The 17,150-nt window shown below is 38.7% G+C and overlaps 1 protein-coding gene across 2 annotated transcripts in view; it reads left to right on the top strand.

The window, feature by feature from the left end:
• pcyt1bb (phosphate cytidylyltransferase 1, choline, beta b) overlaps nt 1-17,150 on the top strand; it is a 98,763-nt gene that overhangs the window by 56,008 nt on the left and 25,605 nt on the right. For both annotated transcript variants that reach the window (XM_039745605.1, XM_039745604.1), the window contains exon 5: nt 16,266-16,344. In XM_039745605.1, the coding sequence (XP_039601539.1) occupies nt 16,266-16,344 (79 nt within the window). The remainder of the gene's footprint in view (nt 1-16,265; nt 16,345-17,150) is intronic.

Here is a 17,150-nt window from a genome sequence, read left to right as displayed (position 1 = left end):
TGGCCCAAGAACCCCTACAGATTTTATTTTTACTCTCCAGCCGTCTAGAGTTTTTTTTTTGTTTGTTTTTTCTGTCCTCCCTGGCCATCGGACCTTACTCTTATTCTATGTTAATTAGTGTTGTCTTATTTTAACTCTTACTGTCTTTTTTTTCTTTTTTCTTCATCATATAAAGCTACATTATTTGTATGAAAATGTGCTATATAAATAAATGTTGTTGTTGATATTACATTATATTCATCACTTTTGAGGTGTAATATGTTTTTCATGTCAATGCACATTATAATAACAGCTCAGTGAAATTAATTGTTATATACGTTAGTCATCATTTAGCTGTTGTGGCTACATTACCCCACTCAAGGGTGCGGTCACCACCTGGTTTCTCCTATACACATGGGTCAAAGTTGCTGTGAATAAAAACTTATTTCCCTCATCAAGTTTTCTTTTATAAACTTCGATGTTTGTATGGAAAGTTGCATACACACACTTCAAGCATCTTTTTGCGCATAGGCAAGCTTTATAAATGAGACCCAGGGCCCCTGGGCTGTGAGGCAGCAGAACTACTTAGGAGCTAAACATGTATTTGTGAATAAAAAAAAATACAAAATTGTACCATCATAGCTTTTTTAACCTGTGCACCAGCGTTCTTTTGAGTGGCATCATCTGAGTAGCAATGCTGATGATAAACAAATGATTCAAATGTACAATAAATGAACTCAAAACGTAGCACACCTAGGGCATGTCTCACTCAAATCCATGTGATTGTTGTGTTCGCTCTCCACATTAGGATGGAGATGGATACAGGCAAAGGGTTATGTTGTGATTAGGCAGTCACAAGGGGTATCACTCAGGGATCAGTTTTGGACTGCTACTCTTTTTAATATATTGAAGTGATCTGGATATGAATATAAATGACAAGCTGGTTATATCTGACTAGACATTATGCCTGTTACAATAACGGGTGCTAGAACAGTAGTGCATGAACATTAGTAGGAAAAGTCTATATTAAATGGCAAGGGACTTTGTATGTGGCTGTAATATGCGTCACTGTATTGTGTGCCTTTAATTTTCTCTCTCAGTAATACTGGTTTGTATTTTCGTAAAATGCCTGTAATTTTGTTGGACAGTAATACAGTGGAACCTCGGTGGAACCGAAGTAATTTCCCCCATAGGATTGTATGTAAATACAATTAATCCATTCCAGACTGTATGAACTGTATGTAAATATATATTTTTTAAGATTTTAAGCACAAATATAGTTAATTATACCTGTAGCCGCCTTTGCATAAGGTGAAGTCAGGCACGGGTAAGACACGTGTCAAAGAAATCTCTCAGTCCAAAAGTTCGTTTTAAAAATATTTAGTGAAAGTTAAAGGCAAATAATCCATACAAGAATAAAAAGAAAAATAGTTACACACAAAGAATAAAGGCAAAAAAAAAGGAAAAATGTATCTTCTATAAACTTAGTTTTTCTTATGAAGTTTTGGTTACTTCTGTACTTAAAGGTTATTTATTTCTTCTTCTGTATGCTTTAAACATACGGTTCAAAACTTAGATCTTTTAATTTATGAGTTACTTTACAATCAAAAGACCCTTAGGCCGTTGGCACTTAGATATGCGCCAGGCTCAGTGACGTGCATAAGCACGAACGCGAGCACAAAAAAGAATTCTTTCAAGGACACTGTTAAAAAACCGTATGCCTCTGTACCTTACACAAGGCAAGGCAAAACACTTACTAAAGAACATTGTTTACTCAAAAACTTTTAAGAAATGACAGGAAAATACCAACTCAATTCTATTCATGGGGGTTTTAGGAACCTCCCATATTTTATGCATTATCATCTAGTAAATATTCATATATTTTATAGAACTAGGAAAATGGCTCTTACAATACCATTGAATGCACAGCGTAATAGTAAACTAAATGTAAAAACATTGAATAACACTAAGAAAACCTTGAACAACAGAGAAAACTAACACTGCAAGAGTTCGCTATAGCCTTACGACCTTCGCTAAAAACACCTTTTTTAATGAGTTTTAAGCACAGGGAAAAAAATGAACATTTGAAAAATCCGTAATCTAATAAACAACCAAGTAAAGTAACATTGCAACAATGCACGCGTGCGCCTGTGTGTGTCTGTCTGTCTGTCTATCTCTGTGGCAGGCCTGCATGCATGCGTGTGTGTGTGTGCGTGCGTGCGTGTCTGTCTCTCTTGCGGGCCTGCGTGCGCGTCTGTCCCCTATGTAGGCCTGCCTGTGTATGTGTGTGTGAGTGTGTCTGTCTGTCTCTCACGTGCATGCACCTGTGTGTGTCTCCCTCTCTCTCTCTCTCTCTGCACACACAGGGAATGCACAGGAAGAGACTGAACATGTGCCGTGTGGCACCCGCATGCGCACTTCACCAGAAGACACACACACGGACACCTGGACGCACACAGGGGTTTTATTAAAGAGGATTATAATAGAGACAACACTGGTTGTTGGCCTTTCTCTCTCATTGGTGAGGTTTGATTTGTATTTAGTTTTGTGAAGTTTGACTTGATTGTATGGAATGTTATATGCTTTTAATAAATTCAGTAAATGATAAAAAAAGATAACACCATTTTTTACATTAATTAAAATTAATACTCCACAATTAATACTCCACAAATTCTGTCCAGGTCACTCCGCAATGCCTCAGCTTATTCTACACCGTCTGTCATTCTACATAGTCTGGCATCATTTTCTTTTGGCACTATTCACTGATGAAATGTATTTATTTTTTTGAGCAAAGCCACACTGGCCTCTAATATTGATAAAGTGTGGAGTGCAGGATCAAATTATAGCAGCAAGCACATACTCTATCTAATTCTTCCTGAGACTAAAGGAATGTATGGAGCCATTCGAGTGACGGTGAGCTTACTCAGCTGGAGCTGCATAACATCTTGTCTAATTAACTTGAACTCAGCAGCTCTCAGCTTTGAATTTAATAAAATCAATACTGGGATGTCCAAAAACTAAAGTAAATGTCAGTCATTTTCAAACCCGCTATATCCTAACACAGGATCACGGGGGTCTGCTGGAGCCAGTCCCAGCCAGCACAGGGCGCAAGGCAGGAACAAATTCCCTGGCAGGGCGCCAGCCCACCGCAGGGCACACACACTGACACATAAGAACACACTAGGGACAATTTAGGATCACCAATGCACCTAACCTGCATGGCTTTGGACCGTGGGAGGAAACCCACGCAGACACGGGGAGAACATGCAAACTCCACGGAGGGGAGCAAACCCAGGTCTCCTTACTGCGAGGCAGCAGTGCTACCACTGCGCCACAGTGCCGACTGAAAGTAAATGTTCTTATATTAAGTGAAGTGTCAGATAATCAAATATCAGAAGTTGCTGTTGTTTGTGGTGTTTGTCCACATTTCATTTGATGAGCTTAGGTAACAAGCACGAATGTTTCCAGTTTGATTATTCTGGTTATGCAATTAGTCTTTGTTAAATTTAAAGGTCATTGGACATGGCCAGGAATTGTGGTGCAGTAGTTTTAACACCCAATGTGGCTTGTTGAGCTTCCATATGTGGCTTACTGCATGGCCCCAAGTAATTAATTCGGCCTGCTTAGGGCTCTGTAAAATGCACGAGTCGACAGTTACAACGTAACCTACTTGTGTCTTGGATAAAACTGTCAACCAAATATACAATAAAAAACACAATAATACAGTCTTATAATTTGAAAATGGACCAGAGTGACAGCTTTAACAATATACATTAAGCATAGTCCCAATATTTGAATATTTGACATCTCCCAATTTTAAGAAGAACCTTACTGACTTTAGATATGGTTTGTTACTACTTCATTAACACTTCTACTTGTCTAGAACTTATGATTCTACTTCACAGATCATAATAAGCAACCACTACAATCACTAAGGACCAGGAGAACACAAATATAGCTTTATGTCTTTTGAAATACATATATTATGGGAGATCATGGGGAAGACTCATACAGCAGACAAAGTATCAATTTTGTCAATGAGCAAAGCACTGCGGTCTTTTAAGATATTATTTTAAGAAAAAACTAATAGTTGTTACATGTGGAGACACCTTAGTCAAAACGGCCGAGAAGAAAACCAAGTTCAGTGTTCTTAATTCTGAGGTACATGCTTAATATTTCGTCAAGAGCTGCTTGGTGTTTTCTTAACCTCCTTAGTGTGTTACATTTTTTGGCTTGAAAACTTACATATTTATTAAAGCTGTAAAGTTTCTACTGTAAAACGTGCAGAAGTGTAGAAAATGTATTAACGATACAAGTAATAATGATGAATAATAATAAAAATAATGCTAATACGGTATGTACTGTCAGAATGTATCGTTTGTGTTGTTTATCTTGCAGCACTGTGAAATGCACAGTCCAATATCACAGTCAGGACAATATTAGTGCGATTCTTTGTGGATTTTCTTTCCAGACTGATCAGCTTTTGAACAACGCGCTGCACATTTGCGATTGAAACGAGCATCACATATGGTTTTACTATCCGTTTTCACTTTCACTGCCTGAAGGCAGATTCACTTTGTCATCACTGCTCATATCACTGTCAAGAGTGTGTAAGACCTGGGCTGATGAAAAACATTTCTTACGAGACGCCATTATGAGGCTAGGAGAAGACGTGTCTGCACCATTGCCTGGGTAACACTCGGGCCTCTGGTTTACGCAAGACATGTCTATATTGTTTCCCGAGCAACACATGACACTAATGCTGTTGGAACTTTTACAGTCCGAGTAATCCTCGGGTTTAACGGTTACGTGAAACACGTCTATACAGTTGCCCAAGTGGCACTCAGGTCTAACGCTAAGGAGGTTAGTTCCTATTTGCCAATACTCAAAAATAAAATGAAGCCAATTATTGAATTGGTGTACATTCAAAATAGATAAAAACATACATCCCATAATCCAATCCAGGGTTCCCAAGACCCATTCTGATAGCAGCATTGCACATATGGGAGGTAGCGACTCTGGACTGAGTGCCACTCATGCAAACACCTACTTGAGGCGCTACACAAAAACAAGTTGTATATTATTTGTGCATGTTTCTTTTTTCTCTTATGATGGAAATATGCCTCATGGGTTCAGTTATTATCGAGATCACTGTGTTTGTGGGGTCTGCACATTTTCTCTGTATCTCTGCCAGCATCCTCTTGTTACTAAATTGGTTCCAAATGAAGGACAGTCTCTTTAATCTGTACGGAAGTTAATGACAGAGTGTGGCACTTTAAATGTATGAAGACACTGCAAAGTCACTTGTGACCATTTATATACAAATCTCATAAACACAGAGCACTATGGGAATTGAGATACTTTCATTTCAATGCATGCCGAGCTTCAATCCCATGTCTCGCTACTGCTTATTTGGAGATGTGACGTTCTCGCTGTTTCGTCATTGGGCTTTCCTCTCACACATAAAACATGTGAGTCGCGGGTTATCTGGCGATTAAAAATTGGTGATTGCTGCACTGATTGCAGCGCTGTGAACATATTCTCAGGTTAAATGCAAGTCTAGATTGTACTAATCTGCTCTGTATATATAAAATCCTAAACCTAAAAGAGCAACGATTTTGTTCAACGATTGAAGTTTTTATGTCACGTTTTTTATCACGCTTTAAATCGGGCTTATTTTAAAACCTACACATATATGTTTTGTATCATTCTTTTTAGGATTTATTGAACATTAATGTGATGTTGTTAGATTTTCAGATTCCTATTCCAGTTTTTAAATTATAAAGTAAAATATCAAGAAAGTCATGTTTTTTAATATCAAGAAAGTTGTGGTTTTTAATTTCAATAAATCATTATTATTTCAATAATTTATTTTAATAATTTAATTCAATAAATTATATTATTTTTGATCGAGTAAACTTTCTTTCACAGGAACAAGCTATTAAAAAAAAATCTATTCATAACACCAATGTTTGTATTTAGGTAATTTAGTTAGCTGAAGGTTGAGTACAATGGCCCATTGCATACCATTTTAGTTGTCACGTGATTTTTCCTGTTATTTAAATGAGTCATATTTTTTTTTTAAGTTTTTTATCTATAAGAATGTCAGTTAAAACAAATGCATTGTTTATTTAGTCTCTTATAAATACTCATTGAGCATAGTGGACCTCAGTTTAACGGGAGTACTCCAGTCGGTAAGACAGTAAATATTTTATTCTCACTTCATGATTTTTACTCTGTTAAATGATAATTAATTTTTCTTTTACATATTTATAGAATTATAATGATTTTCAATCTAATAAATAATTTTTCTTTTGTACATTTACAAATTTTACTAATATAATGGCTGTAACTGGGGCTTGGCCCCACTAGTTACTAAATACAGAATTAAATACAGATTTGTTAAAACACACAGAAAATAAACTAATTACCATAACATCTCCCAGTAATTGCATAAGGAAGTCTGTCAGTCTTTGGCCGACGTAAGCACAGAGTACTATACTGCAGCCAAACATGAAATACTGCAGATGCTCTATCAGCGTGGGTCAAACGTTCAAGTACCCGTGTGCACGTCAGCCAACTTCAAGCGCTACGTACATCTCCAGCAGCGTCAGTGGGAGGCCAGTATACTTTGTGAGGCTCAAAAGACACAGGGATTACACAAGCTGTGTGTGTCAGTCACTTCAACTGTCTGCATTGAGTACAACTGTAACTGTGCAAACATCAGGTCCACTAACGCATTTGGGACCCCTAAGTCTCCTCCTATATAAAGTAAAGAAATGAACTGTAAACCGGATCATCATTTTAAAGAAGTCAAGTCAGCTTTTTGCCTAAAGAGAACCTTTCTTGATGAATATCGCAGGATTTCCCCTTGGAAGTGCCAGCCAGCACTGTTTGTTTGTTTTACATAACAGTTCGTGGCAGAGGAGCACAGTGGTATGTCTACTGGAAGCTTTTCAAATGTACTTGCTGAGATTTTTTTTTTCACAATTACCTCCTGGGCTGAAGTAAAAAAAAATAAAAAATTGCTGAAAGCAGTAGACCCCCCGTCACGAACTGCATTTTGAGGATGTGCTGGCCATATATGAAGGTTCTGTTGATTTAAACTGCTCGCTGTTATGGAACAGCTAGGGTTTTATTCATGACTCAAGTTTCTTTTCTTTTATTTCTTTCTTTTGTTGGGTTCTAAATATCATTTTGTAAAATCTGTTACTGTGTTTTTTTTCTGTTTATATTTAATGAACACCATTTTGTTTATTTGTAGTTGTATTCCGTTGATTATATATCTATTTTTTTGTCTTTTGTATGTAAACCTAAGGTCATGGGACCCCCCCAGCCCATTTAAAGGTTCCAGTATGCCTGCCATTTACTCATGAGTGTAAACTTCTGTTTAGCTCCCTGTTATTTCTGTATTTGTGAATTTTTGACAGTTGTAAGTGTTTTTGTCTGTCTGAGCTTTGTTTATGAATTCTGATTACTGGATCTAGGACTCTGTGTCAGTTGCTTTTGGTTTGCCTTTAGTGTAGTCTTTTGAGCCACCCCTTTTTGAATTTCTGTCATATAAACTATTAACTATAAAGGAAAATTGTTTACATTATTGTAGACCAGAGGTTTTCATAATTCCATTCTCTTTTGAGTTTTTTCAGCTTCGACTTGCCCACAATAAAGCCTGCTTCAAGTTTGCTGACAGAGTGGCTTTTGGTTCTCGGTCTAACATGGAGACTTGAGGCCAAGTGTTCTGATAAAAGCTTGTTTTTGAGTTTTGTGAACCTTGCATCGTCCTAACACTTTCTGTGCGTTGCACACTGCATAGCACATTTAATGCTCTGTTTTCATCACACCCCAGTATTTCCATGCTTATGTAAAAGAGCCCAATTCATTTGTCCCAGAGAGGCTACCTGGACACGAATGATAGAAGTCAGTAGCTGCAATTGCGGTGAGGCTCAACAATCCTCAAGATGTTACACAAAAAGGGCCTTTATGGAAGAGTGGCAGAAGGAAGCTCTGATTTAAAAAAGTCTTTGTCCATAAAGAATATACAAAACATCACTTGAGGGATACTGCAATGATATGGTGGAAAGTCTTGTGGTTTGATGATTAGATTTGATAAAATGTATAAATCCCATGGGGAAATGCAAATTCATACAGCAGCAGAAACATAAAAAAACAAGAATACACAGGACATACAGTATAATACAGCCAATAGGTCCATCAATACAAAAATAAAAATAAACTTAAGGAGTACATGAAATGCCTGATAGCATTTGTCAAAAAGACCCCCAGAGGCACTTGTTAGCACAGTGTGGTGGACTAAAGTGGATCTTTTTGGCTTGAATCCTTAGTGTTACGTGTAGCATAGCAGCCACTGTGAATTGTGGTGGTGGCAGCATCATGGTGGAGGGGTACTTTCCAGCAGTAGGGACTGGCAGTCTGGCCAGGATTGATATGAAGAAGAACACTGAACAAGATGGACAGATCCTGGAGGACAATCTGCCCCTCTGCCAGAAAGCTGAAATTGGGTGGGCAGATTGTCTCCCACCAGGACAATGACCCAAAGCACACTGACAGAGCAACAATGGATGGCTTAAAATGCAACAAATCGACTTCTTTGAGTGGCTCAGTCAGAGTCCTGACTCTGACACTGTCAAACAGCTGTAGTGAGACCAAACAATTGTCTACCATCTCTTCCCAACCCATCTGGCACAGCTTTAGCAGTTCTAAAAAGAGCAATGACTAAACTTTTCTTCATCACATTGGGTAAAATGAATATACCACACTGGCTCCCTGTAGCAGTGTCTATTAAGTTCAAATCCTTGATGCTTGCCTGCAGAGTAGTCAGTGGATCAGCACCTATGCAAATGGAGATGTATCTGAGATCCTGTGCTCCTTCTCGCCCACTCAGGTCTGCTGTTGAATGGCGTCTAGTGATGTCATCTCTTTGTGGCTTCAAATCTCAATCCTGAATCTTGGCAGTGTAGCTGGTGGAACGAGCTGCCCACCTCCATCCAAACTGCTGTATTCAAAGTGCTCTGCTGCATCTGCCTAATGGTGTTGTGTGATCAAATTTTTTTTGAGTTCAGTAAGCATGAAAAACACATTTAGGAATCATTGCAAAAAGAGCAGATTGTAACCATAGAAAGTAACAACAACCGACAACTGAGTCGAACAAACTGCCCTGTAAAATGGGTTCCATATACAACTAAAACTACTAATGCCTGTACAGAGAGGTAAAGAAGGGGCCAGAAAGGCACTGCAAGCCCCAGAAGAGAAATAGAATAAGAAAAGGTGAAAACTAAGGATTAAAGGTAGTTTCATGACACAGACCCCATGCTAGCCAACTCTGAACCAAATGTGCAGCAGGTTGCCTCTTCCCTTATATTGGAGCTGAATGATTCATTGATCCGTGCCGCCAAAAGGTCAAGTAAGGTTAGGTTAAAGAAAGATTCCCAGGAGTTTACAGAGAGGAGTCAGATTTCCAGCAAGAAATTAAAATGAGTTTAGTAGAGATGGCAGCCAGACAGAATAACCTCCGCTGGAAAGAAGTCAAGGTGAGAGAAGAGAGGTTCAGGAGGAGAAATATATGAGGCAAAAGGGGAATAATAACAACAAAAAAATGTGAATATGCATTTGGAAGCAATGTCCAAACTGGAGAGCAGTCCAAAAACATATGAAAAAAGTGCCAGGGACATTTAAAGGAGACAGGTGACAGATAGGATCAGCAGCCAAATGCATAGCATAAAGTTTTTGAGCGCTGAAGCGCAAGCAATAACCACTTTTTTTTTCCATTTGGTACACTGTATTGATCCACAAGGAGAAATTGTATTTTTGCATGACTTTTGGAAGTTAATCTATACTAATAAACGGCAAAGCCCTCACTGACTCACTCACTGACTGACTGACTGACTCATCACTAATTCTCCAACTTCCCGTGTAGGTAGAAGGCTGAAATTTGGTAGGGTTATTCCTTACAGCTTATTTACAAAAGTTGGGCAGGTTTCATATCGAAATTCTACGCGTAATGGTCATAACTGGAAGCTGTTTTTCTCAATTTACTGTAATGGAGATGAGCTTGAAACCCGTGGGGGCGGAGTTTCGTGTGACATCATCACGCCTCCCACGTAATCACGCAGTACGTAGAAAACCAGGAAAGGCCCAAAAAGCGCTGAAGAAAACATGCATTATATAATTGAGATGGCAGCGAAACAATAAGAAGCGAGCGAGTGACATATACAACCATATTCATGAGTTCTGCTACTTCGGAAACAAAGCACGATGTAAACCTAAACTTTAAATTAAGTTCATAGACAGGCTGCCGCTGGCGTTTGTAATTTAGTGCCTACCCATATAAGGCCGTCCGTCAGCGGCAATCCAATAGCAAACTGCCACGGGTAAATATTCACGGGTGAAGGACTGTCCTTATGCAGAGGAAAATGAGATGGTCAGGGTGGTGTTTGGCACAAACTCAGCGAAACTGCGAGAGAAAGTTTTAAGTTAACATTAGATACAGCCATGGACATAGCAGGACATGGCACCAGCACAGCTGGGAAACTTCGATGCATGTACACCGAGCGGCTCACGTGAACTGACGCAGTGCACAGACAAAAAGCAACAGTTCCAAAGAGCGCTGAACAAAAACAAATTACACAATTGAAAAGGCAGCAAAAAATATGAAGCGTCTGATACATACAAGCATATTCATAAATCCAGCTACTGTGGAAACAAAGCACACGGTGGAAAAAGTCAATGTCCCGCTAAAGGAAGACAGTGTAAAAAAACCCATGCATGCAGTGTGTCGGGTCTCAGATAAAGAAGAAGACGAGCTGTTTATTGATGCAGTAAGAAACAAATCGATGAATGAAACCTGTCATCTTTACAACGATTGACAAACACGGAATGTAACTTGAACACAACACATCCTACAAATACGAACCTGATTGAAAGAAATAATGATAATCAAATCCTTGATGACAGCAACACTCAGTAAAACTCACAAAACAATTACTGTATATTGACAGTCATGTTACGTTATTTTTAAAATGTTCCCTTTTCTTTTTCATAGCTTCTTTAACACACTACGTTTCCGCTGCGATACGCGGGTATATATATATGTATATATATATACCCCGATCTACATACTCGAATAATGGATACTTTATTCGCCATCAATGATTGTTTTGGTAAAGCCATACTCAGTGTATTCATTAGATGAACGGTAAAAAGTAAGAGCGAGGGAGGATGACTTATTGAGGCATGCAAGCAAAACCACAATACACGGGCACGCTCGATGTACGAAAAATATATCTTTTCAAGTTTTCAAGTGTGTCAAACTCAAGGCTTGCATATCTTTTCAAGTTATATCCGCCCGCAGATCATGTGTCAAACTCAAGGCCGGGATATGAAGCAGGCAACATCTAAACCCGATCCCAATTATATCCGCCCGCACTTACAGATCATTTTATATACTGTATTATTACTTATTAATGGCCAGGGGATATGAAGCACTGGTAACACAATAAACTACAGATCCCATAATGCAGCGCTTCAGCTGCCATTGTTCATTTATTACGATTTTTATAGTTATTGTGTAGGTTTTATTTAATCCAGTCTCTTCAGTCGTTGTCCTTACTTTGCCAAGGAAGCAGCTTTCTCACAGCTTCTGCACTGTTTTATAAACGAACAATATATAAGAAAGTCCTTTTTCCTTGCTTCACCAACGAAGCAACCTTTTTATTTAATTCACGGGTTCTCTTCTATTTTATTGTTCATTTGTTACGATTGTTACAGTTATTGTGTAGGTTTTATTTAATCCACGGGTTCTCTTCTGTGTTCACTGCGGTGTCTTCTTTCGTTTATGACCTTCGCCAAGGAAGCAGAAACTTGCAACCACCGAAACTTTGTAACGGCACAAGACTTCAGGTCACATCTCTACAAAACAACCTAATTGAAGCAACTATATTTACTGGCGGTGCCTCAGGTGACACAGTTTTTATTCCTCGCATCCCCGTTATACCATCTAATCTCCCATTTCAATTCAAACGCGTTCAATTTCCAGTAAGGCTCTGCTTCGCAATGACAATTAACAATTCTCAGGGACAAACACTACAAAAGGTTGGTATTGATTTGAGGCGGGATTGCTCTTCACATGGCCAACTGTATGTTGCATGCTCAAGAGTGAGCTCAGCACACAGCTTAGTCATATTACAACCAGAGGGCCCAACTGACAACGTGGTATACAGAGAGATCCTTAACAATTAATTTTTTACATATTTTCGTTCAGTCTAAAATGTTTACTTTTTTATTAATAAAAATATTCAGACAGTATTTCACCGCTGCGAAGCGCGGGTATTTTGCTAGTTTAAGGATAAATGGGGTTTTGGAGGATGCAGAAATATTGTTCAGTCTATCTTTCCACAGCATGAGAGTAGAAGAAAGGAGGCCAGTCTACCAAACTTAAAATAAAGGCAGAGGTCTGGCAGATGGTTTATGCAGACTTGCAAACAGAGCTGATACTGAAAGTTTGGAGATACAGTAAACCCGCGATTATCCATCACTCGATTCACCATCAGTCTCTTACTGTAACTGTAAGGGCCAAACAAAAAAAACTGGCCACACCAGTGCCTACCTATTACCGTACTACTGCTGCTGCGCGGTACACTGTGAGCTCTGCACAGCAGATCAGCTCTCCCCAGCACCACGTCATGCCACATTTTGAAATCACAGTGTCAGTTACGTACTTTCATTTTTAATTGCGTTTTGTAGCTTTTCTTTTTGTTATAATAAATCTACTATACTGTACATTGTTATAGCTGATAAACATAAGCATGTGGTGTTGAATTGTCACAAAACATTGAAATATTTGTTTATGAAACAGCAAAAGTGCTTCATGTACTGCTTCAGTTTACAGTGTGGGTAGAACAACAGTGAACGATATAAAGTGAGATGAGAAATATATCAATAATGGAAACCACTGATGGTAATGTTATTCTGCATTCATGTTAAAGTATTAATGTTAACTAGCCGATGCCCGCTGTAGCATGCAGCGGTGTAAGAATAGGAACGGAAAATGGTGAGAAATTAATTCAGAAATCAAGAAGAAAGAAATACTTCTTGAAAGACGTAGTTGTGAATAGGTGTTTATATATAGATAGACGCCGCATTCACTGTGTTGCCCAGTTGACATGATACGTCAGCGTGTCTGCCCTATTGCAAGTGGCAAAAGTGCCATTTAAACTAATACAGGTAGATATGGAAACCGGGTTTTCTGATGAAAAAACAATAACGTTTAAAAGAGTATCATTTACATACAACTGATTCTGGTGAATCGTTTACATGCAATTACTTATATCCATTTATACACCACTAATGACAATTATTAAATAATAATAATTATTATTAAATAATTCCTCCCATATAAGTAACATTTCTTGGACTGCCTTCTTCCATCTCCGAAAGATTTCTAGACTTCGTCCTGTTCTTACGCAACACAATACTGCAGTATCGGTTAATGCCCGAGTCACCTCACGTATAGATTACTGTAATGCTATGCTATCTGGCATCCCACAAAAATGTATCCATCGCTTACAAGTTCTTCAAAATTCTGCTGCCAGGATAATAACCTGCTGTTCTAACTCCACTGAACATATTACACCTACTCTCTCTCAACTTCACTGGCTCCCTGTTAACTACAGAATGCAATACAAAATACCGCTCTGAACATTTAAAGCTCTCCACAACCTCACTGAACTCCTACAGACCGACACTCCCTCTCGCTCACTCAGATCCTCATCTGCAGCTCTACTTTCTGTACCACACATCAGACTCAGTGCTATGGGAGCTCGAGCGTCTCTCCTTGTGCTCCTCAACTCGGGAATTCTCTTCCCTCTCATATACATCAGCTTGATTTAATAACACATTTTAAAACTGCAATCAAAAACTTATCTTTTCAAACTGGCATACCAATTGTGAATTTTGCACTGTTACTGCCAATTATCTTTGTTTGTTTGCTAATTATTGCTTTTTGATTTATCATCCTCTTGTTTTAATTTTACTAATGTTGTTTAATTTTATTGTAAGGTGATCTTGAGTGCTAAGATTATAAAACTGGATTTTCTAATGGCTAAATATAACCAAAACAGCCTTAACTATGAAATGTAATCCCCCGGGATCTGGTTTAGAGCGCACAGTGGTTTGTACAAGCCCAAGCAGCACATGTACGAGGCATCTTTATCCATTACTTCACTCCACAACAGTGCCACTCGCAATATGGCGGCGACGTTGACATACAATGCTGCTGGTCATGCCGCGTCTAGTAATTTTATGTCTATGGGTGTGGGGGATTCCCAGTAGGAATCGAGAAATGCCCTGTCGGCTGCGTGTGGGCAGGACCGGTTTTGAAGAAGAAGCAGGACGAACCAGAAGAGAAATATATATGAGAGATGTTCTTCTGTGTTGTAACTTTTTTTAAAAATTCTGTTAGATTATTTTTTCTAAATATATTGTGACATGCAGGCAGCTGGTGATGGGCAGTGGGAGAGCAGAAAGGGTGCAATGATGTGTAAGTGATGGGACTGGGTGGGGGTGGACACAATTCTTAGGAGATGAGTGACAGGAAAAGTTAGGAGAAAAAGGAAAGTGCGGAAGTCAGGAGACACTAAGCAGCAGTGTTTTACGGTATAGAGAAAGAAACAATGTGAGTGGCAGGAGATAAACTGACTGGTAGGGAAAGTTTTCTTTTATTGCTTTGAAGATGTGCTCTGTAACTCAGATAATGGAGTATATGACTGGGCGCTGTTTGTTACGGAACAAAGACTCCAAGAAACACGTAGAAAACTCTTAATACCTCTGAGTTGTATTTGCTTATTATGATAGTCGTTACAATATTACATGAATTAATGTGTTAATGCTATATTATATTTTGTTAATATAGTTGTTCTGTAAATGAAGGTAAATGAAGAAAGAGGAAGGAGGAACAGAAAACCTGGACCTGAATAATTGGAAATTTTTGGGTCTATAGTCCTAAATGTCACCAAGTCCCTTAATGCCCTAGCCAGCCCACAGCGTAAAATACAAAGGGTAAGATTCTGGGGGTAAGCCTGTGCTAAACTGGAGTTGTGCCAAGATGTTTCTTCACTTTCCTCCAAATCTGCAGTGCATAAAAGACTAAGGGACTCAAAGTAGGGAGGCCTGACTTTAACTTCAAGGCAAAGAAGGGAAGAACAGAGAGGGATCTAAGGGGCTCCATGTTGTTTGCATTCAGTATGCAACTACAGATTTTATTTTTTTTATTTTTTTCTCCAGCCTTTGGAGTTTTTTTTTTTTTGGTTTTTCTGTCCACCCTGGCCATCGGACCTTACTCTTATTCTATGTTAATTAATGTTGACTTATGTTTATTTTTTATTGTGTCCTCTATTTCTCTATTCACTTTGTAAAGCACTTTGAGCTAAATTTTTTTGTATGAATATGTCCTATATAAATAAATGTTGATTGATTGATTGAGTATGGGACCAGGATGGTGGATTTGTGGGAGCGTTGAAGCAGCTCCATATTGGTCAAAGAGTAAACTCCACTTTGGTGACAGGTTCTTGTAACTATGGGAAGATGAACTAGATTTGTGTTCCATTTGGTTTAGAGCTCTTCACCTGTGATGATCAATTTTGTAACTGTGTCCTGTAACCCCTTATCCCTTAAAAAGTCCCCTAGGCTGATGTTTACTCAATTATACAGGCCTCACTTGTAACTCACTTTGGACAAAAGCATCTGCTAAGCAAATAAATGTAAATATTGAGATTTAACCAAAAAGACAACTTGATGTAATATCTGCAATAGTTAGATCAACCAAGTCTTTCACAAATGGATAAATATTTAAAAACTGCAGACATTTCCATCTTTGGAATTCAGTTTTTTTTACAGTTTATAATTATCCATTTTTGGGCAGCTCACTGAAAAAGAGTGGTTGATTTACAATTAAAAATCCCCAGTCAAACTGATTAAAATTCCAGCCGGAATGTTTTATGTGGAAAAAATGGGTTGGGGGCTGAATAATTTTTCAGGGCAATGTACTTTAAAAACAGAACACCAATCATTTGGAAGGAAGTTGAAAGCTACATATGAACATATTTCTCTATTAACATACCTTGTGCCTTGGTTTGCTTGCTTAACAAGTCCGTTTCTTTTGGTGCCATTTTCTTTGGTGATGTGGAGCCCCTGCTCCAAATTGTTTCTGTGTATGTTCGCCTGTGACACTAATGCTAGAATTGTCCTCACCTACTGTCATTCTCCTTCCCCAGATTGACTTTGTTGCACACGATGACATTCCGTATTCTTCTGCTGGCTCAGAAGATGTCTACAAGCACATCAAAGAAGCAGGTAAACAACACGCTTTCTACTGTGTTGATGATTTTACGCTTAGAAATATATGGCAGAAATTCCATGGTGTCCACTTCATTGTAAGCATTATGGAGTCTTCAAAATAGCTGAAGAATATTACCTCACATGAATGCATATTAACACAAAAACATGTTCAAATAATACTGTAGTGGCCAGCTTATCACCCTATGATAGGCCGGGCTGGACAGGTGATTGACAGCAAAAGGTTCACAGGTATGCTGAGCTATGCATCCCAGGAACACCTGGAACTTTCTCATGGCACCTTACAAGCCTGGGAAGGCTTGAAAGAAGGTAGGTGCAGACTGCAGGGGCCTAGCAGATAATCATGGAGAGGAACACAGTATGTAACACTGGACGACGTTCAGGGACACAGAGTAAAATGGTCTGGCTAGTTTAACTAACTGTCATTTTTATGAGCCGTTTCCTGCGGCTTTAACAGTGGGAAGGTAATTTTGCTGCAAGTATGACTGTGAAACATTTGTTGGTAAATAAACTCACTCACTCTGTGTCTCGGTCTTTCCATCTCGGTGCTTGTGCTGTAGGACTATATCTTGGGCAGATTAACCTAGATTTTTATTTTACAACACTGTTTGTGTCATAACTGAATAAAGGCAAGTGCTCCACTACATTAATGTATCCATTTTTTTAAAACTTCAATCTTGTCTCCTTTTGCTTCAGCATTCCACCGAAAGCCCAAAGACACTGTTGTTGAGTTGTCATTCTAAATTGGACCAGTAAAGCGAGAGTAGGAAGCAGGTTAAGGAGACCCTGGAGAGGTGGAGATA

This window comes from Polypterus senegalus, chromosome 2 (assembly GCF_016835505.1).
Source record: "Polypterus senegalus isolate Bchr_013 chromosome 2, ASM1683550v1, whole genome shotgun sequence".
Lineage (NCBI taxonomy): Eukaryota > Metazoa > Chordata > Cladistia > Polypteriformes > Polypteridae > Polypterus > Polypterus senegalus.
The sequence above is the reverse complement of the archived record's forward strand: the minus strand, read 5'-3'. Positions and strand labels throughout refer to the sequence as shown.